The sequence below is a fragment of the Loxodonta africana genome, chromosome 7 (assembly GCF_030014295.1).
Source record: "Loxodonta africana isolate mLoxAfr1 chromosome 7, mLoxAfr1.hap2, whole genome shotgun sequence".
Taxonomy (NCBI): Eukaryota; Metazoa; Chordata; class Mammalia; order Proboscidea; family Elephantidae; genus Loxodonta; species Loxodonta africana.
The window spans coordinates 113,853,130-113,867,990 of record NC_087348.1 but is presented as its reverse complement, the minus strand read 5'-3'; the positions used below and the strand labels follow the sequence as shown (position 1 = coordinate 113,867,990).

The 14,861-nt window shown below is 40.1% G+C and overlaps 2 protein-coding genes across 8 annotated transcripts in view; one reads left to right on the top strand and one right to left on the bottom strand.

The window, feature by feature from the left end:
• Positions 1-1,320: 1,320 nt before the first annotated feature.
• Positions 1,321-12,907, bottom strand: ANKRD49 (ankyrin repeat domain 49). Of its 2 annotated transcripts, none has more exons than XM_003415646.4 (3): positions 12,823-12,907; positions 9,567-9,921; positions 1,321-7,465 (listed from the first exon to the last, which is right to left on the bottom strand). In XM_003415646.4, exons 2-3 carry the CDS (start codon positions 9,822-9,824, stop codon positions 7,004-7,006), a joined length of 720 nt encoding a protein of 239 aa, XP_003415694.1. In that variant the 5' UTR covers positions 9,825-9,921; positions 12,823-12,907; the 3' UTR covers positions 1,321-7,003. The 2 variants fall into 2 exon arrangements, with proteins under 2 accessions (XP_003415694.1, XP_010593697.1); XM_010595395.3 differs by having other exon boundaries at positions 12,688-12,866.
• Positions 12,908-12,980: 73 nt separating this feature from the next.
• Positions 12,981-14,861, top strand: part of MRE11 (MRE11 homolog, double strand break repair nuclease) — an 87,796-nt gene continuing 85,915 nt past the window's right edge. The window contains exons 1-2 of one of the 6 annotated variants that reach the window (XM_064288830.1): positions 12,981-13,468; positions 14,255-14,332. In XM_064288830.1, the coding sequence (XP_064144900.1) occupies positions 13,325-13,468; positions 14,255-14,332 (222 nt within the window). In that variant the 5' untranslated portion in view covers positions 12,981-13,324. The remainder of the gene's footprint in view (positions 13,469-14,254; positions 14,333-14,861) is intronic. The other 5 variants (XM_064288832.1, XM_023554724.2, XM_010595392.3 and 2 more) reach the window with 5 other exon arrangements.

The window sequence follows — 14,861 nt, the reverse complement described above, 5'->3', positions numbered from 1 at the left end:
CTAAAACCTCATGAGCCATTTCCTTGATATAACTCTCTCTCTATGCATATATTTATATGTTTTACTGGTTTTGTTTCTCTAGAAAACCCAGCCTAAGATAGCCCTTTTGCAGTCCAACCTCTGTCCCTGTCCCCAGGCCACCGCTGACCTGCTTTTCATCTACAAATAAGTTCATTTTTTCCCAAATGGGTATTCAGTTGTTTCAGTACCATTTGTTAAAGAGAATTTTTTATTGAATTGCCTCGACACCTCTGTAAAAAATCAGTTGACATCTATATCTAGATATATTTCTAGGCTATTCTGTTGTATCGATCTACATGTCTATCCTCGCACCAGTACCACACTGTCTTGTTTCCTGTAGTTTCATTGTCTTCAAATCAGGTTGTGTAAATTCCCCAACTTTTTTTTCTTTTTGAAAATTGCTTTGGCTCTTAGGATTTTCCACCAATAGAATTTTTGCTTATTTATATTCTGATGCCATAAAAGGCAATTTGCTCCTAACGATAGTAATTTTTGGGTCCTCAAACTCTACCATGAATGAATATCATAAAAATAAGACTGAAGAAAATGGAATTTTTTGTTGTTTTGATTATTTAATAGACTAACTGGTGTTACGTAGATATAAAAGTTTAAGAACACCATGGGCAAAAAGCTATAACATTTAAACGTGAGTTTATGAAACTTAGTTCAAAGAAAATACATTAAATGTGCAGCAAATGTATCCTTTAACCAACGTTACAAATAGTTGTCAGATACTAGTGTGTGGTGAAGAGCAACTGGGATGGAGTCATGAAGGCAAGTTTGAAATTTACCTCCCTAACTGGCTCCATGACATCTGAAAAGAGAAAAAAAAAAAAAAACATTAAGAGATTATTCTCGTCTTCTATTTCCCCATTTGTTGCACTTGGAACCTGCTCTGTTGTTGGCTTCTCTTCTCTTATCCCTTCTCTCGTAGAAATGGAAAGCTGTGTGACAGTTTATTTGCAATTTTATTTAGCAATGCATTAAAAAAATTTACATTTATAGTGGTACAACCTATTAAAAATCAGGATATGACTATCATCTCCATTAATACACAGAAGTGAGAATTAGATGCTACTGGCATCTAACTGGTACAGATTAGGGCAGCCCCGAATGACAAAGAAAATTCTGACCCCAAATGCCAGCAGTGCTGAGGCTGAGAACCCCTGATATAGCTGCCTTTTTAGATGGACTCCAAAACCCCCTCTGTGTCTAAGAGTGCAGACTAAAATCAAAAGAAAGAATCAAAGGACCCTAATAACTCTTTTCTTCCTTTTGAATCTCCTTGTAAGATTCGTGTACTTTCAAGTAAATATGCAAAAGCACATAAAAGTAAAACTGAAGGCTAGTGCTTTTTTTTTTTCCTGGTACAAGCCCTGAAGGATCTGATTATACCAGGTCTTAACCTGATTCTGACAACAGAATCTATGTCTTGCTCCTAGAGTTGGTTCCTGCAAGCAGGCTATATTTTCTTCTTGAGTTATTACACTGGGTTTGAAATACCTGATAGGCACCTAGGTTTTTTTACATGATGGCATGTTTACTTTCTCTTTTTTTTGGATTGATAAAGACTGCCTCTGTTCTCCAAAGAAGATATGTAAAGGGTCAATAAGCCTATAAGGGATGTTCAACATTGTTAGTCATTAAAAAAAAAAAAAAATCAAACCCATCGCTATTGAGTCGATTCCAACTCATAGTGACCCTATAGGACGAAGTAGAACTGCCCCACAGGGTTTCCAAGGAGCAGCTGGTGGATTCAAACTGCCAACCTTTTGGTTAGCAGCCAACCTCTTAACCACTGGGAAATGTAAATCAAAATCACAATGAGATACCACTTCACACCCACTAGGATGACTAGAATCAAAAAGACAATAACAAGTGTTGATAAGGTGTGCAGAAACCAGAGCCCTTGTGCACGGCTAGTGGAAATGTAAAATTGTGCAGCCTCTGTGGAAAACACAGTGGCAGTTCCTCAAAAGTGAAACACAGAATTACTGTATGACTCAGCATTTCCACTCATAGATACACACCCGAAAGAACTGAAAGCAGGGACAGATACTTGTATACGGATGTTCACAGCAGTACTATTCACAATCACCAGAAGGTGGAAACAACTCAGATGTCCATCAACTGATGGGTAAACATAATGTGGCATTTCTACATGATGGACTATCATTCAGCTATAAAGAAAAATGAAGTTCTGATACATGTCATAACATAGATGATCTTGAAAACATTATACTAAGTGAAAGAAGTCAGACACAAAAGCCCGTGTATTGTATGATTCATTTATAAGAAATGCCTAAAATAGGCAAATCCACAGATAAAGAAAGTAGATTAGAGGTTACTAGGGACTGAGGAGATGGAGCCCTGGTGGTGCAGTGGTTAAATGTTGGGCTCCTAACCAAAAGGTCAGCAGTTTGAATCTACCAGCTGCTCCTTGGGAACCCTTTTGGGCAGTTCTGTCACTATGAGTCAAAATCTACTTGAAGGTAGTGGATTTTTTTTTTTTAGTGTGTGGGAGGAGAGGAGGATGGGAGTGACTGCCTAAGGAGTACAGGGTTTCCTTTTGGGGTGGTGAAAATGTCCTGAAAATAGACAGTGGTGATGGTTATGGAACATTGTAAATGTACTAAATGCCACTGAGTTGTTCACTTTAAAATGGTAAGTTTTATATTATGTGTATTTTACCACACACACACAAGGAATTTTCTCTGCTTAGGACAACTGAATCTGAAAACAGAGCTCCACTGATGACTCAAGAGACAGTGCCCTATATGAACTCGCATTAATTCTCCAGTGATGTTTTCCTAATTTTCAAGTACTTGATTATGGAGCCGTAGTGGCGCAGTGGTTAAGAGCTATAGCTGCTAACCAAAATGTCGGCTGTTTGAATCCACCAGTTGCTCCTTGGAAACCCTATGGGGCAGTTCTACTCGGTCCTATAGGGTCACTATGAGTCAGAATCAACTTGATGGCAACGGGTTTGGCTTTTTTTTTGGTACATCTAAAGATAAAATGCTGAACATGTAATAGGAAGGGAGGGAAGAAAACAAATTAGGTAGCAGTTTGCTTTTAAATTTTATAAGCTATTTCTTCTATTATGGAAGCCCTGGTGGTGCAACTGTTAAGCGCTTGGGTTTTAACCAAAAGATCGGCGATTTGAGCGCACCCAGCAACTTTGGGAGAAAAGACTTGGCAATCTGCTCGCATGAAGATTACAGGCTAGGAAGCCCTATGGGGGCAGTTCTACAGTGTCATATAGGTCCATTATGAGTCAGAATTGACTCAACAGCAAAGGACGTTTCTTCCATCAAACTCATTTTCTGGCCTATAAATCCCGCTGCTGAGAGACCAACTGTAGGATATGGCCATGCCATTAAGCTCACAGTGAGGACTATTAGATGTACCTTGGTTTCTATTGGCAAATTAAAGTCACGAACAAAAAAATGAATGTTTTCATTTTTATACCATTTGCCCAGCATTCATAGGAACCCATCCTGGAAGGGGAAAAATGAGGTATGAATTTAAAGAGCAGCTCATTTGATAGGTACTGAGAAGCTAGACTTAGAATGAACAACAGGCCGTTCTTAGTTTTAAAGCCCTGGATTCACTCTGAAAACACAATTTCTCTCTGAATTTCATTTCTGTCCAGTCCTTGTAATTATTTGCTGAAATGCTTTTATCTTGCTTATTCCTGGAATTTTTCCTTTTGCTGGAATGAGAGCTTTGCCACCTGGCTGGGACCTCTGAAAACAAGCAGGCATCTTTTTTTCTGGGGATAAAGGTGCTTTGAGTCTTCAAAGCTGCTCATTTTATTTGAAAGTCATGAGAGAGATCTATGGAATATAAAGGGTGAGCTAGTACGGGGGTTTTCAAGAATCCAAATAGCTAAAACAGGAAGGGCAATTCCGCTTGAAATGCCACGGAAAGCAATACCATTTTTTGAGTACTCACTATGTACTACATACCTTACCCACGTTTTATTATTTGTTCCTGACACCATTGCAACAAGATTGTTATTATTCCCATTTTACATATGAGAAAATTGAAGTTATTTGTCAGGATTTGAATCCAGATTTGTCTGGCTCAAACTCAAATGCTCTTGCTCTTACCCATTATGTTCTGCCTCCAATGAATGTTTCAAGTACCTAGACCACACTGTTCAATATGGTAGTCCCTAGGAAACTCTGGTGCCATAGTGGTTAGAGCTCAGCTGCAAACCTAAAGGTCGACAGTTTGAATCCACCAGGCACTCCTTGGAAACCCTATGGGGCAATTCTACTCTGTTTTATAGGGTTGCTATGAGTCAAAATCGACTCCACACCAAAGGGTCTGTTTTTTTTTTTTTTTTAAGTCAAATATAGCTATTGAGAACTTGTAATATGGCTGTTCTGAATTGAGATGTGCTATTTATAATATCTACTGAGCCCTGGTGGCATAGTGGTTAAGAGCTTGGCTGCTAACCAAAAGGCTGGCAGTTCAAATCCGCCTGCCACTCCTTGGAACCCTTTGGCATAGTTTTACTCTGTCCTATAGGGTTGCTACGAGTCAGAATTGACTTGACGGCAGTGGGTTTTTTTTTTTTTTTAATAATATATGCTATATTTTGAAGGCTTAATGCAAAATAAAGACTATAAAAAATTTCAGTAAGTTTCTTATGTTTATCACATGGTGAAGTGGTAACATTTTGGGTATATTTGGTTAAATAATATGCATTATTAAAATCAATTTCATGTTTATCTTAATGTGGCTGTGAGAAAAAAATTTAAAATCACATGTGGCTTGCATTATATTTCTATTAGATAGCACTGATCTAAACAGTTTTTACTTAGGTTCCCAGAAGTGAAATATTTGGGGTTTCAAAGGGAAATTTCCAGGGATTTAAAACATCAGTGGAGCCCATGGGTGGTACAGAACGTCAACATGGTCAGCTGCTAACCAAAAGGTTTGAGGTTCTAGTCTACCCAGAGGCACCTAGAAAGAAAGGCCTGGCAATCTAGTTCTGAAAAAACAGCTATTGAAAACCCTATGGAGCACAACTCTATTCTGACACACATGGATTTGCTCTGAGCTGGAATCGACTTGATAGCAACTGGTTCAAAACATCAATAGGCTACACTCAATCCTTCTTAGTTTACTCTCTTTTGAATGTAATAAACATAGACATTGATACTCTGAAACCAACGGATATCCTAAAATAATAATTGAAGCTCTCTCAAGACTGTTTACCACGATGACTCAGTTCATGTACCATCTTTAACTTTTCTGAGATGATCCAATTTATTTTCACCAAAAAACTGACACGTATTTGATTAAAGAATATCATTCCTTAGTCTAGGGTGATTGGGCCACATGTGCTGTCTCGAGAGGTAAACCATACTGGGCATTAAAAATATATAACTAAAAACAAGGGCCGTTGGTAGTCTCCTTCCCCCCCCCCCCTTTTTTTTTTTTCCCTTAGCGTGTAAGTCCTGGTGTTGAGAAGTTAGAGGAAACCCTTTGGGAAGCCACAGGGGGTTAGTAGTCAACGTGAAACTGCAGCTGGAGAGACTGAAAGAAAATATTAAATAAATGTATGCTGGATAAATAAAAGTATGTTATGGATCTAAGGAAGGTGCATACAAGTAAAAAAGAATTCATGCCTTTTTTGTCATTCAAAACTTGTCACTTTATTTATCCTGAAAATTTATGCTTTTGCCACTATCCACACAGTGGCTTAAACAACAACAACAAAAAGCCTCAGCCACATTGTGGTTCTAGCCCCAGTGTAGCAATCATCCTCTTGCTTATAGAATTCCTTTTCCCTTGTCACTGCTTTTGTATGGTTTGCATAAGATGAGGACCTTTGAAAATCAGCATTTCCTGTGATCTCAGTGAGCAGTGCCCAAACCAGCAGAAATAGGTAAAATCAGCAGGCTAGCAGATAAAGTACAATCTTCTGGAGCAAGGCATAGTCATGTGCATGTCTGAAAGGTCATACTGACTCACCAGTGGAATAAAGACATGTAGCCTGACAAGACTGCTTTTGGGTGGCACAAACAGTTAATGCCCTTGGCTGCTACCAGAAAGGTTGGAGGTTCAAGTCCACCCAGTGGTACCTCGGGAGAAAGGCCTGACAATCTACTTTGAAAAACCAGCCACTGAAAACGCTATGGAGCCTAGGTCCACTAACACACATGGGACTGCCAGGTGTCAGGGTCGACTTGATTGCAACTGGTTAGGTTAGGCTGACAAGAGTGAGGTAGAAACGTCAACAGCACTGCATGAATTGTGGCAGGGGTGGCAATGTATACGCCTCACAGGTTAAAGACACAGTGGGGATTTAACATCCACCCAGGTGCTTTCCTGAAAATGATCTATGTTCTAAAAGACAAAGCTACCTAGGGCTTTTTTATGTTCTTCTAACTTACAGAGTAATTTGAGTCACTAATATGTTAGTCCTTCTGGTTTAAAATGAAAGCAACAGGCTATGGCAATGTAAAGAAGGCAGCTGAACTGCACCAGTGTATTTAAGACTTTTTCATTAAATTCGCAGCTACCTCACCTGGAAAAAATGGAGTACTCACTAAAGGAAAAATTTAATAAGGATTTAGCTGGAGTTACAAAAATACATGTCAATATACTAAGAACTGAACAAAGATATAAGATGTGGGGTATTTAAAATACATGTCTCTCCGATCAGCACTAAAAATACAATTTTTTTCTGTACAATCTGTGTTGTGTTTAAATATAGGTAAGTTAAAGTTATTTCTGGTAAAAATCACAAATGCCACAGAAATTGTTAACGATACACCAAAAAACCTTAAAGTACATTTTGACATCAAGGTCAGGCAATTCAGTTGGAAGGGAGTTAAAATGAATACCACTGAATTTTTGTAGTAAGACTTTTGCTGCCAATTTTGTATTATGTATTTGAATATTTTACATCTCACACAAGGAGGCACAGGTACTTAGGAACTTAGGAAAGTTACTAGAGCTGTTAACACTGAGGTGAAGAATTTGTGCAGCCTTCTACAATTTCAAAGAGGTAGTGGTAGATACTTGACCTCCTGGCGATATCAAATGCCGTCTCATCCAAGTTGTTTTTCAGACCCGGTTTGATGTAACGATTCATCAGAAGGAGTTCCAGGGTATCTCTGCTGTCTCTGTTCCCAGCAGCAAGATGTAATGGGGTCAAGAGGCCTTTTGTCTGGGCGTTGATATCTGCATCATGCTGAAGCAAGAAAGAAGCCACTCTGGTGTTATTCCACTTGCAAGCACTGTGCAGCGGCGTCCAGCCATCCACAGTCACTGCGTGCACATCTGCTCCCTGTGCAATCAGCTCACGCACAACAGCTAAGTGTCCGCTGTAGGCTGCTCGGTGAAGGGGGGTATACTCGTCTTCGTCTCTCGTGTTCACGTGTGCGGCCTTTTCAGAAAGCAGTCTCCGCACTGTACTTAGCTGAGAAGGAAAAAAAGACCTTCAGAAAACCCAACTTGAACCAAAAAGTAAACAAAGTAATACTGTCTAGCATTACTTAGAAACCCCGGCAGTGTAGCGGTTAAGAGCTATGGCTGCCAACCAAAAGATCAGCAGTTCAAATCCACCAGGTGCTCCTTGGAAACCCTATGGGGCAGTTCTACTCTGTCCTACAGGGTGGCTATGAGTCAGAATCAACTTGATGGCAATGGGTTTGTGTTTTTTTTTTTTGTTTTTTTTGGTTAGTGTTACTTATATTAATGTTTTTTATTTAACTTAACTTGATTAAATAAAAAATTATCTGTTAAGTTTAAAATAAGAGAACCCCTGAGGGAACAGGAGAGCAGTGGGATGCAGACCCCAAATTCTTGTAAAAAGACCAGACTTAACAGTCTGAATGAGACTAGAAGAACCCCAGAGGTCATGGTCCCCACATCTTCCGTTAGACCAAGACAGGAACCATTCCCAAAGCCAACTCTTCAGACTTGTACTGGACTGTGGGACAGAAAATGATAACTGGTGAAGAGTGAGCTTCTTAGATCAAGTAGACACATGAACTATGTGGGCAGGTCCTGTCTGGAGGGGAGATGAGACGGCAGAGGGGGTCAGAAGCTGGCCGAATGGACACGAAAATAAGAGAGTTGGAGAGAAGGAGTGTGCTGTCTCATTAGGGGGAGAGCAACTAGGAGTATAGAGCAAGATGTATATAAATTTTTGTATGAGAGACTGACTTGATTTGTAAACTTCTACTTTAAGCACAATAAAAATAAAAATAATTTAAGTTTTTTGGGGGTTATGGGAGAGGGCCAGTGATTTAAGAATGAACAAGTTAGTCTTAACCATGCTCTGTTGCTTCTAAGGATATGGCTCTCTGGATATCAAATCATGCATTTACTCTTGGTCTGATTTAGGTTTCTTGCACAAAAACTTTTGTCCTAGGTGAATAATATAGGCTGTAATTGTATTTAACATTTTATATTTGATCTGTGAAGTAGACATAATGATTTTTTGATTTTTTTATATTATTATATTTTTATAGTATATCATCACACCAATATAAAACCAAACCAAACCTGATGCCACTGAGTTGATTCCTACTCATAGTGACCCTATAGACCCTATAGGACAGAGTAGAACTGCCTGATAGGGTTTCCAAGGAGTGGCTAGAGGATTCAAACCACCGACTTTTTGGTTAGCAGCCAAGCTCTTAACCACTGCGCCACCAGGGCTCCCACACCAATATACAAAGCACAAAAAACTTTTAAAAAATAAAACTTCTTTTATAGAAGAACAATGGTAACAGGAAATCTAGGGGTTAAAGAGCTCAATTCCTTCTAGCTAGAAAGACCTTAGAATCATGCTTTCAGGTAGTGATTTTCAGTTCAGTCTATTGCCCATGGGTGGGCTTGCAGGATGCTCTTTAATTAAAAAGTTATCTAAATATGCAAATCTGTTTCAACTATATCAGCTTACTAACACAGACATGGAGGAACTTGGCAAATCAAGGAAGAAGGTGACAAGAACAGACTTCTGGTGTTAATTTTACTTGGATGACCCTGAACAAATTAATATTCCTGAATTTCAATTTCTTAATTTGTAAAAGGGAAGAATACCTATCTTGTAAGGCTGTATGAGAATTAGATAAAATAATGTAGTAAGGCACCTAGTGTAGTTTGTATTCAATAAATGTTAATTTCCATCCTCCCTTTCCTAAATGATACTTGGCTCTAGGATGATCCTACTGATTTAATATACATATGATTTAATATAAATGACTTAGGAATATAGATGATTGCATTCTATCTTTATAATTACTCGTATTTTTTAGATACTAGATAATAAACAATATGGCACTTTGTGGCTTAATAAGTACTTTCATATACATTGTCTCATTTGATTCATACAGCTCTGTATAAGGAGATAGGTATTATAATGTCTACTCTTACAGACAAGAAAATAAGAGGTTCAGAGGTGGTAAGATTTACTCAAAGTTCCAGACTAAATGGAGGCAGGTCTTCTAGCTCCAAACCCAATACCTTTCCCCACCATATAATGGTTTCTTCTTCAACTATTTTTTTTTTACCCGATTTTGCTCAGCAGCCCAAAGAAGCAATTTGCTTGGATCTTTTTCCATTTTTTTTTCTTGCAATTGATACCACTCTTCTGTTTTTTCATCTTGCTCCTCGTCTTCATCAGAACTGCCTGCCCAGAGACTTGGGGTACCAGTAGGAATAAGGTGTCTGTGTGTTTCCAACAGTTCAAGTTGGTTAAACTGTTCAGAAAAGTCCAGGGAATTCTCTGGGTCTGGTTTTTCATCATCATTTACTTTCTCTTTTTCCATTTTTACTGCTATTCTAAATAGAAGACATTTCAAATGCCAGGGTATAAATAAGTTTTCTAGAGATAGATTATGACTGCTTTATTTTATTCATCCAAACCTGAAAACACAAACACAAAAATTATTAGCAAAACAGTAGTTAAGGCTTCGATAACATAGGTAACAGTTTTACAAGCATACACAAATAAACTCTGTCTGAACTTTTCAGTGTTTTCCTCACAACTGCTACCCTTTCACTACTGGAGCTGACAGATTTGTCACCTCCAAACTTCAACGGAGCCCTGGTGGAACAGTGGTTAAGAGCTTGGCTGCTAACCAAAAGGTCGGCAGTCAAATCTACCACCTGCTCCCTTGGAAACCCTATGGGGCAGTTCTACTCTGTCCTATAGGGTCATTATGGGCAGGAATCAACTTGAAAGCAACAGGTATATGGACTTTAATGGCCTAACACTCTTCGGCTCTTTTTTTCCCTCCTACTCTGTCAATGGTTGACTGTATTATTTTGAATCTATTCGTTTAGGTATTATTGGTAAGAGAGATGAACACCTGAAGTTCTTAAAGTATAACTAGCACAATAAAGACAGGCACAATCAAGCTTTTTATAAACTAGACACACATAATATAGAATAGGAATAAAAACTTTAAGCATCTAAAAAAACGACTTTAAAGAATCAGGGATTAGAGATGGGATAGCCCCCAAAGGACATCGGTCCCAACCTCTCACCAATGAAGATATCTTTATCACAGCATCCGTCATAATCATCCTGTTTCTACTTTAATGGTTTCTGGCCTGGGAAAATTCACTGCTTTCAGAAGCCCTAGTCACTGAGAGACAGCTATAATTTTTAGTTGCCGCATTCTTATTTTGAACTTAATTTTGGCTGTCATTCACTCCTTTACTCAATAACTATGAACAAAATGTCCAGCATGTGCCATTTTCTGGGAACTGCAATTTAATTAAGATTCATGTCTTGATCTCGAGAATCTTGATGTCTAGTGGGGGTGACTGGCAAAGACAATGTGATACGTGCTACGATAGGACCATGTCCAAATATGCATATTCAGGAAGGTCATAATTAACCCAGTCCTAAGGCTGAGAGAAGGCTTCCTGAAGGAAGGAATGCTCATTCTGCTAGGCTGCCTTATTAATTTATAAACCAGTATCATAATTGCCCCATTCAGTTTCCAAGGACGGCTGGTGGATTTGAACTGCTGACCTTTTGGATAGTAGCTGAGTTCTTAGCCACTGCACCACCAGGGCTCCTAAAAAGTTACCGGCATATTAAGATTTAACCAATTAAAGAGAATGTGAATAACAGATAATTAAAAAAAAAAAATCTTTGCTAAGACTGTTTCTTCAGCCTCCCAGCTATATTTGTTGAAATCTCATCAGTCTTTCAAGGTTCTTCCCAGATGCTGCCTCTTTCATTAAGTCCTTGGTCCTCACAATAAGACTTCACCCTGCTTTCTACTTTTTTTCTTTTGGTGCTATATATTGCCTTTATTTCACCACTAATTTTGTTTTTGTTTTAGCTCCTTAAAAGATTGTAAGATTAATGATAGGGACTGCATTTAACTTTTATTTGTTCTGCTTGAATACACTAGGTGTTAATATTTGTAGAATTGAATTTAATTAAAGTCCTATCACTTAATTTTACCTGAAAATGGATTGAGAGGTTCCAGAGTTCATCATACCCCTCGGACACTGATTTCTTTCTACCTAATTTCACAAGTTTAATAGTATACAATCTTAAGGCAGGGTTAAATTTCATTACTAGTGCTAAGGGTACTAAACTTAGGTTCAAATCTATCACTCCTGAGTGGTAACTTCTCTGAGCCTGTTGCTTCATTTGTAAAATGTTAAGGGTTGTATTAACGGATTTCCAAGGCTCAGCCAGCTTTTCCACCTAGTAAGAGACCCTATCAGAACTAATTCGTTTCATTACTTTTCTTGGAGTTTCCATTTTTTTCAATCTCAAACTATTTCCTGAACCTTACAGCACAAAAGTGATCATACACCAATTCTCTGAACACTTTGCAGATACCGATAAATAATGTATAATGGAAAGTTTGGTTGTTAATTGCATTAAATATAGTAACATTATATATAGTAACAATATGAGTCAGAATCGATTTGAGGGCACTGGGTTTTATAGTAACATTAAAAAAAAAATTTTTTTTTTTTTTACATTACAGCACACATATCTTACCCTCCAAATGCCTTTTCTTTTTGTAAAACTTCTTTATTACAAATTCTGAATTTACAGCTTCAGATACAACAAATTATGTATAAAACTTCCTCGGCTGATTTAATTCCAAAGGTCAAGCCCAGGTGCATCTCCCTGATTCAGAGTTTTAAAAAACGGACCAAGATTCTTATTTGATGACATTCCTCCAAGAAGACAGAGTATGTTTCTTTCTTTAAAGGACATACTCCATTTTGAGGGATCGAAACTCCTCACAACTCTGTGGCAGGTGGGGCTACACACTGTTTTACAGATGAAGGCGCTGAAGCTCACATAAATTAAAACAATTTGCCCTACATTAAGAACCCTTCAATGAATGGAAGTGAATAGCCAGACCTTCTAATGCAAAAGATTAACACTGTTTTCTTACTGCTGACAGCACAAAGCGGTACAGATACGTTGAGCCCGTGGATCTAGTAGCCACAGTATGGGGACGGAGGAAATAAAGGCTTATAAACCGGAGGGTCTGAATGCTCCACCTCTGGCGAGTAGGAGTGAGAGAGAGGGACCGGCCATCAGACCCGGGCGTTCCGGCACGGGCTGGTCACCCCACAGCCTGGGAGTCTCGCTTGCGGCCTCCGAGACAGCAAAGGGCGGAGGAGAAGCCGTGTCAGCCCTACCTGGGACCCACGATGCGGCGTGACCTGTATGACTCGGTCCGGACCGACAAGCGATCCTTCCCTACGGGGCCAAGCGTTGGTAGACGGCACGATGCGCCCCGAAACCGTGGTGAGGCGCGGGGTGGAGGGTCTCACCTTAACGAACAGCCGCCGCCAACCTCGCTTCCGGGGTGCTTCTGGTCGGCTGCTCAGGATTGGCTCCTGCGTGGGGGCCGGGCCTCGCCGCTACTTTCCCCGCCCCCCTGCACTCGGCAGCCTATGAGAGCCTGAGAAGACTGGATGGTGCTTACGTCATCAATCAGGACTCGCGAGAGAAAGAGCTACTTTTCTCTCCCGCCTAAATTAGGTTTATGGCCGGACGCATTCGGCTTCAGGCCGTGCTAGTTGCATTTCTTCTTAAGAACTTCGCTCGTTTTTCCCGGGTGAAAAGACTGCCTCGCGTTCCGAGAGGTGGGACTTTGAAGCGTCCAGGTGTGGGATAATTCAGGAGTCGTACCCGCCTCATCTTCGCAGGTTTCCGGGCGAGATCCCAGAGTGGATTGCACCCTGGGGGAAGGGCGGGGATCGGCGGGTTTTGCTGGGGTCCTGGAGGGCTCCGCGATTCTGCGTTCAAAGAGGCGAGTCCAGTGATGGGGGCATGCTGGACCTTGGGACCCCTGAAGAATCGGAGACGCTGGACGTGGAGGGGTTGTCGCGGTGGTGGCCATTTTCAGTTCCCCTGCTGGCGCTTGCAAGGAGCCTTGGTGGTGCGGTGGTTAAGTGCTCGGCTGCTAACCGGAAGGTGGGCGGTTGGACTCCACCAGCCGCTCTGCGGGAGAAAGATGTGGCAGTCTGTTTCCTTAAAGGTTTACGGCCTTGGAAACCCTATGGAGCGGTTCTACTCTGCCCTACAGGGTAGCTGTGAGTGGGAATGGACTCCATAGCAGTGGGTTTGGTTTTGTTTTTTGGCTGGCGCCTGGAAGTGTTTATCCGTGGACCACGTGTTGGATTCTGCTGTTAGTTTACACTAACTTTAAACTTGGACCCGTCTCTTTCCACTGAACTAGCTCATTACTTTCAAAAATCTTGTGTTGAGCGGAACATAGGGGGCTGCTTTCAGGCCCCAGACTAGCCTGTGCATGCAACTTAAGAAAAATTTGTGTACACCCATAGTTATCAGTGTGCTAAATCAGAAGCACAGTAAGTGACCCTTCTTTGCTCGTTCATTAAACAAACATTTAACAAAAAAAAGGTTCCCATAAGGGCATGGACAAGAAAAATATTAGATGAGTTTAATCGTAATAGTGAATAGAATGACACTGGAGATGACATGTGTTGTTTTCTATACTTACCAAAAAACACGAAAAACTTAGCTCATTTAAAAAATAACAGCACAGTTGATGAAAATAAGATGCCATTCCAAAATTGCCAGTCTGTTTATTTAAGAAGTCTGTGCCCTGTACAACCTAAATCATGTTGGTTAAATGCATACAACCTTTTAAAATGTGTTTTGTGACAGTACAGTTTTGTTTTTGGAATTTGCTAGGAGAATTTGGAATCAAGTGAGTTTTCTGACATTTTATCACAGGACCCACTGGTACTTGGAGAAGGAATCTGGTCCCCAAGGAGCTGGACTGAACATAAAAATGAGTCCTCCAGATGCACTGTAAGCATATGTATCTTCTGGAATCTTCGTTGCTTTGGGTTTCTGAATCTCATTAGCTATGACCACCATAAGAGAAAACATCTCTAGTAAAGTTAATAACGCAGTAATAAAAGAGCTTGCCTGTGAGCAGAACTGTTAGTCATCAGGAAGAATACTTAGAATGTCTAAGAATTCATTTGCTTAAAAGGTGATAACGCAGTTATCAGTTGGGGGCTTGCAGAGTTTGATACACGCTATAGTATATAAGTTTGTGTTTTAAAAAAGTTGAAGCTATAAGTATTGCTGAACTTTTGTTACAGGATAAGGAGTCGCAGCGCAGGACTGAGCCCTGCTTAGGTTCTTACCTTCTTCTGACCAAGAATGACCAGGAGAGGCTCAGAGATTCCACATGAACAGAGGTTTATTAGAGACAGAGTAAAAGGCTCGCGAGACAGAAAGGGAGAGGGGTTTCCACCTATGCTAGCCTCCAGTCTCTCAACTGGACAAAGGATTTCATAGGGCTTATAAAAGGGTCGCTATGAGTCGGAAT